Raw genomic sequence first — 6,833 nt, forward strand, 5'->3', positions numbered from 1 at the left:
GGCATTCAACTGCATTCTCATCTTATATTTATGAAATGTTATATAGACGGAGATAATTGAAACACAACATTTCATACATATAAGAATCATAATTCTTACATTGCATATTAATTCATCTGTGTTTTGAGGCATTAGGACCAACTATGAATTAAAATGAGTTTATTCTAAGCTTTAATTGAACGGGTCACAAATGCAGAGGAAGGACTCAGCTGCGCGTGAACGTGCCCACAGCTGCTGCTTCTTCTTGTGCACTCACTCGAGCGCAGGTCTGATCTGCCCCTTCCTCTCTCCCCGACACTGAAATAAACATTTACCGGACAACAATTCTGGACAATAAAAGCATTCAAACGTGAGTAACCATTGTTATCCGTTCATTTAGTTAATAACAATGCATCAAAAAAAAAAAAAAAACGCAACAACTTTGATTTTAATCAGGAAGTGGTTGATACATCGCAAGTTAGCAAACTTAGTCGTTTCAGGAAGTCAAATGTATATATTTCTGTACATTATCTGCAGGTTACTGTGCTTGCATAAAAGTGTTTATGGTCTTGATTGTTGTTGAAATTCAACTGTGAAGCTTTTTAGTCATGAACGTGTAAAGATTTCCATCTGCTGTTCTAGAAAAATGAGGAACTTGCAAAGTGCATCAACACTTGTTTGGTTAATAAAGACATTCTAGTTCAACTAATTTAGAATTTTCCATAAAACTGTGAAATTACTTACAGCTATAGCTTCAACCTGATGTTTTCCTCTCTTGATGACACACAGCAGAACAATTGTAAAATAGTCAACTTGTAACTTTACTACAAGATGATTATAATCAGTCACTACATTAATTCATACATCATATCTGTAAATATTTGTTTTTTGAGGCATTTTGAACAAAATTCATTCTCTGTATAGTTTGTGCGTAAGGAAATGTAACATGAGCCGTGCAATCTTTGCTATTCTCTCTCTACAGATGTGGAAATCTGTGGTGGGACATGATGTTAATGTGAAGGTGGAGTCGGAGGGGGACGACTGGGAAACGGATCCCAATTTTGAGGTAAGCAGACCTACCTGAAAATAAATGCACAACTCTTACGTCCTAAGGTGCTAATCTAAATGAGTTGTTAAGAGTTAGGTTTTCTTGAAACATAACACTTTTTTTTTATTATTATTCACTATTATTTTATGCATGAAACTGTGGCTGTGTACCAGAATGATGTATCAGAGCAGGAGCAGAGATGGGGTTCCAGAACCATAGAAGGATCAGGTCGAAAAGAACACATCAGGTAACAGTTAATACACATGCAGATGATACATGATATAGAAAAGTTGATTTGAGATAAGATAGCAGGTTGCTTTAATGGCACCATGTTGCATTGAACTGAAAGCACTGCTACAAAGAGTGACACTCTCTGCATAGAAGAAATAGGAAGTATAGAATTGCTGCCGACATGAGTTGCATTTCCAAATATGGACTGATCATTTCAAGCATAGATCATGTCAGAAGCGGAATAAGATGTTGCAATGACACACTGCATTTGAAATATGACACATCTGTATTATTTACAGTAATAACGTTAAAAATATAAACGTGTCGCAGCATAAACAAGTGCAAAGAGTGCTTAACAAAAATGCCGTTACATTCCATAGCAATATGCAGCATGTGGGAGCATGCAATGTGCCTGTGTTTGTGTGTAGCATTGCAGATCTCAGGCAGAATGTGTCTCGGGAACATGAGGTGGTTAAGAAGAAAGAGCTGGAGCAGGGCCCTAAGGCCTCGTACGGCTATGGAGGGAAATTTGGAGTTGAGAAAGACAGAATGGACAAGGTTAGACTGTAAACGAACAGGGTTCTGGCGGGTTTGAAAGTGACTTCTGTGTGAAATGTGTTTTATATAGTACTACACTGTAGACAATATACCTCTTTTTGTCCTCTAAATTCACTAATGAGAACCCACTTCACGTCTAAAGCCTCAACACAGTATTGCAAACTCTGCATAAATGAATATTCAAGCTTGCTGTTTAAAAGCACATCGCACCAGGTTTAATGTCAGTGGAAATTTTCCCAGGGTGCTTTAGGGCACAGCTATGTGGCGGAGGTAGAAAAGCACTCATCCCAGACGGATGCAGCAAAGGGTTTCGGGGGGAAGTTTGGTGTACAGAAGGACCGTGTGGACAAGGTTAGACACGCTCTCGTGCGAGTGTATAATATAAATAAATAGATTGGTATTTGACTTGTTTTTCCTCTTTTATCACTGATTTCTCAAAGTCTGCCATGAACTATGAGTATAAGGGTGAGGTACAGCAGCATGCGTCTCAGAAAGGTACTTTTCAAACAAAGTTCAGGCATTTATATTCTATGCATCTTCTCTCTTTTTTTCTGTGCTTTGTGTAACAATCACTTTCTTTACTGTTCATAAGATTATGCTAAAGGTTTCGGTGGCAAGTACGGTGTGCAGAAAGAGAGGGTTGACAAGGCCGCAGTCGGTTACGATTATAAAGGCGAGACTGAGAAACACCAGTCACAGAAAGGTCTGCATCCTGGTCCTCAAGCCATGCTTTGGACTCATTTTGGTGGAAGAAGAGTTTATAAAGCAAAATGCTGTTTTCTGAACCTCTCGCAGACTACGCGAAAGGCTTCGGGGGGAAATACGGAGTGGAGAAAGAGAAGGTTGACAAGGCTGCTCTGGGTTACGACTATAAAGGAGAAACAGAGAAACATCAGTCGCAGAAAGGTCAGTTCAATCTCTGCTGTTATATGGACCAACATCCTGGTCCTCGATGCTTACATTTGCCCCCTTTTGGTGGAAAATGGTTTATAAAGTATAATTCTGCTTTCTGAACATCTCACAGACTATGCAAAAGGCTTCGGGGGGAAATACGGAGTGGAAAAAGAAAAGGTTGACAAGGCTGCTCTGGGTTATGACTATAAAGGAGAAACAGAGAAACATCAGTCGCAGAAAGGTACCAGAAATATCACTTGACTAATGGAAAATTCAAAACCCACCTTCATGTTTATTCTTATGCATTAGTGTCACATCACCCGCTATCTATTTCTGAACGTGTGAGCCCTGGTGTTTAGTACCACAAATTGTGATGTCTGCAACACATTTTTGGTCCATTTTCCATAATACCAAATGTGTATGTTCATATCGATTTCAGACTATGCAAAGGGTTTTGGAGGACGTTATGGAGTAGAAGCGGATCGCATGGATAAAGTATACATTTCACATGAACTGTGTAGCATTATTAGCATTATTATGGTTTCCCAGTGAACGTACACAGAGTTATTTGTTTTCCACAGAGTGCCGCTTCATTCAGTGATATGGAGTCACCATCCTCATCTTATGAAAAGCCTCAGGCTTTTGAGGCCTGTGAGTGTTTGCTCTCCATATACACGTGGAAATGTTCCCTTTGAAGTGATTGCTTTTGAGCAGGAAAGCAGTGACATTCATGTATTTTGAATGTGTTGGTAAAGGGTCCATATACTTTGCAGGAACTCAGCAGATTCTTGTCTTTCTGGTGTTTACAGCCAGTGTAGGAGCTGGAAACCTTAAGGCTCGCTTTGAGAACATGGCGAAGGCCTCAGATGAGGAGAACAGAAAGAAAGCAGAGGAGGAGAGAGTCAGAAGACTCGCTCGAGAGAAGAGAGAACGGGAAGAGGCACAACGCAAACAAGAGGTTCACATTTGTCTTAATACCCATAAACACATATATATATATATAGAGAGAGAGAGAGAGAGAGAGAGATATGCTCGCTACACTTTTAACAGAATGCATGATAAATATAGATAACCCACACACACCAACCAACAAACCAACCAACCCTTTCCTTTTTTAATTTTTTTTTACACACTAATGAAAACTCTGTAATGCTGGTCATCTTCTCTCTTAAGGAGCAGAGCAAGCGTGAAGAGAAGGAAGAGATCCAGAGACCACCACCAGTTCCAGCATCCCAGAATCCCCCAGAGACGTTCAGAAAACTGCCTGAAATTCCCAGAGATGAACCAGAGGAAGAAGCTCAGGCAATCTCATATTAGCATTGTTTGATGCACTCTTTAGAGTTATCTAAGTCATGCCTAAGGACTGTAAAACTATAGAAACTTATCTCGGACCAGTAAGCAACCACCTTGTAAAAACGATATAACACCCTATAAGCAAGGGGCCTCAAATTTTCTTCTGTAAATCTAGTTTAGTTGTTGTCTCTTCTGTTTCAAGACAAGTAACGACCTGTCATAATCATTTTCAGGACATATACTGAGGTAATTGATCATCATCTGCTCGGTGTGTGTGTTTCAGGTAGAGGAGGACCCTGAATACGAGGAGCCTCCGTTACTGCCGCCCCGTCCAGCTGACCTGATCGAAGAGGAAGAGGAGGAGGAGCAAACTTATGCCGAGTGTGAATCTGCCCCTGTACCCCAGGAAGAAGATTATGAGGATATTGGCTCATATACTACTGCAGGTTTAACACACATTGATATTTACGAAGTGTGTGCACTGTGACAATCAAAGAGAAACCACAGATGGTTCTACGTGTTCTACAACCGCTCTAAATGTTTGATTGCCAACAGCTGGATTTCCTAATTCCTTTTTGGCTTCTTCTACAGCTGCTGATAATGACTATGAAGAACTAAGTGGGGCAGGACGTACAGCCACGGCCATTTATGACTACCAAGGAGGTACGTTAGAGCCCTTACAGTCCACAGCAGCTGATTGATAACCTCACTGACATTGTATTTTATTAAACCGAGTCCTGACTCTGCAGAGCTACGGAAGTGCTTACTGTCGAGTTTGTTGTTTTGGTTTAAACCGCTGTGTATTATGAATATCAATCATATTTTTGCAGAGGCCAGTGACGAGATCTCCTTCATGCCAGGCGACATCATCACTAACGTCGAGATGGTGGATGAGGGTTGGTGGAAAGGAACGTGTCATGGTCGCACAGGCCTGTTTCCTGCCAGTTTTGTGGAGCTCCAGTAGTTGCTAATAATCAGTGATCACATTTTTGTTTATTGGTCACTTGCAGGCAATTTTTATTGCATGTTTTATGATAGGCAAGTGCAATACGATATTACTAACATGTACAGAATGAAAGACATTTCAGATTTTTTTCATAAAGATTTTAGATTAAAATGTATATGATTATATACACCACTGTTCAAAAGTTTGGGGTCTGTAATATTTTAAACTGTAAAAAATACAGTGACATAGTTGAAATATTACAATTAAATTTGTTTTAATTTTTATTATTTCAATGTATTTTTTAGCAGTCATTGTTTATCGTCTCAAGTGTCACATGATCCTTCTGAAATCATTCTAATATGCTGATTTGGTGCTCAAAAAGCATTATCAATGTTGAAAACAGTTGTGCTGATTGATATTTGTGTGAAAACCATTCATATTTTGTTCACGATTCTTTGATGTATAATAAGTTCATAAGAGCAGCATTTATTTGCAATAGAAATATTGTAACATGCATGTTTCTACTGTTGCTTCTGATCAGTTCTAGTGCATCTTTTCTAAATTACAGAATTCATTTCAATATAAAAAATACTGCCCCCAGACTTTTGAACGAAAGTGTATAAAAAACAATTTTTTTTTCGTCACAATTTTCAGTTACTTTTTTTTTTAGCTGATTCCCAGTCCTACAATAATAGATTTTTGAAAGTGCTAATATTACATGTAATCTCCCAGATAATAGGATGTCAGATATTACAGTAATTATGAAACGTCGTTAATAGTTTTAAATGAGGAATGTCATGTCAGTTAACAGTTTTCTAAACCTTTATGCATTGAATCAGATTTACAAATGTGCCAATATATTGAATTGTTTGCAGAATTCAAATGTACTGTTATAAATAATTTTGGTTGGTGCAGAGATTAAATCTAAAAGTATACCATGCTGCCTAGAGACACACAAGCCACTGGCCTGGCTTATGCTTGTCTCTTTATTGACTCAATGCGGTGCAGTTTTGTTGACTGCAAAATAAAACTGAATCCCCCAGAAAGGTATATTGGATTTTTACTTCATAGTAAAGCAGACCTACAGAGTGAGAGATTGAAGTAGAGGAAATATGTGTATTTCACTGGAAGAGTCAGTTGTGTAGTACAATGCGGGTGATTTACATTTTTGCATAAACAGTCTGTAGAAATGTACAAAATGCACATGTAAACGATGCACAGCTAAGCTCCTGTAGAGCTGTCAGGCGTAATGTCCGTGCACAAGCAGATCAGTTCATCTACCAGGCCAGTCCCTTCTTTATCTTAGGTTTTCCTTTTGTAGCCATACGTTTGGCTTTCACCTTCTTTATATGCCTTTGGTTCATCCAGACCGGATTTCTTTCTTTTCTCTGCCCTCATCTTTCTCCTCCGCTTGCTGCGAAAACTTTTTGCCATCCTGATGGAAACTGAGGAGAAGACAAAGGTAGTAACAAAATAACACAACACAATGTTTCTTTGATTTTTCCATGATCATTTTTGGTGTCTACCTTATTTCACTTTATCATCTCTTTATTAGAGAAGCTCCATGAACTGAAGTGTTATTAAAACACCTAAAATGTGCAAATGTTGGTCACTCCATAAGCATAATAAAAATTAAAATAAAATAAAAAACACCGATACAGAAAACACATGACCTGATGATAATGATTATTCATATTCTTACATATCTGTTATCCTGATGCCAGAGGCCGGTGTAAATAAAATCTGAAATAAGATGTTCGTTAACCATCTCACATATGCAAAAATAGATAAGAAAAAAAAATAGAATAGAATTCTGCAAAAATACAATTCTAATAGATATCAAGGACTAACACCGCTCACATGCGTGAATACTACCAATACACG

General features: G+C 38.5%; 1 protein-coding gene and 1 long non-coding RNA gene across 4 annotated transcripts; one reads left to right on the top strand and one right to left on the bottom strand.

Annotated features, from left to right (window-relative positions):
• Positions 1 to 186: 186 nt before the first annotated feature.
• On the top strand, positions 187 to 5,999 carry LOC127956640 (src substrate cortactin). 3 transcript variants are annotated; one of them, XM_052554719.1, is made up of 16 exons: positions 187 to 349; positions 962 to 1,045; positions 1,201 to 1,274; positions 1,687 to 1,816; positions 2,057 to 2,167; positions 2,257 to 2,311; positions 2,409 to 2,519; positions 2,612 to 2,722; positions 2,841 to 2,951; positions 3,150 to 3,205; positions 3,292 to 3,361; positions 3,520 to 3,668; positions 3,884 to 4,012; positions 4,287 to 4,449; positions 4,559 to 4,666; positions 4,834 to 5,999. In XM_052554719.1, the coding sequence occupies exons 2-16, from the start codon at positions 962 to 964 to the stop codon at positions 4,965 to 4,967; spliced, it is 1,596 nt and encodes a 531-aa protein (XP_052410679.1). In that variant the 5' UTR covers positions 187 to 349; the 3' UTR covers positions 4,968 to 5,999. The 3 variants fall into 3 exon arrangements, with proteins under 3 accessions (XP_052410679.1, XP_052410680.1, XP_052410681.1); XM_052554720.1 differs by having other exon boundaries at positions 4,595 to 4,666; XM_052554721.1 differs by lacking the exon at positions 2,841 to 2,951.
• Positions 5,993 to 6,809, bottom strand: LOC127956641 (uncharacterized). The gene is made up of 2 exons (XR_008153609.1): positions 6,476 to 6,809; positions 5,993 to 6,394 (listed from the first exon to the last, which is right to left on the bottom strand). It is a non-coding gene; the product is annotated as an uncharacterized LOC127956641 (long non-coding RNA).
• Between the last annotated feature and the right edge of the window lie 24 nt (positions 6,810 to 6,833).

The sequence above is a fragment of the Carassius gibelio genome, chromosome B4 (genome assembly GCF_023724105.1).
Source record: "Carassius gibelio isolate Cgi1373 ecotype wild population from Czech Republic chromosome B4, carGib1.2-hapl.c, whole genome shotgun sequence".
Lineage (NCBI taxonomy): Eukaryota > Metazoa > Chordata > Actinopteri > Cypriniformes > Cyprinidae > Carassius > Carassius gibelio.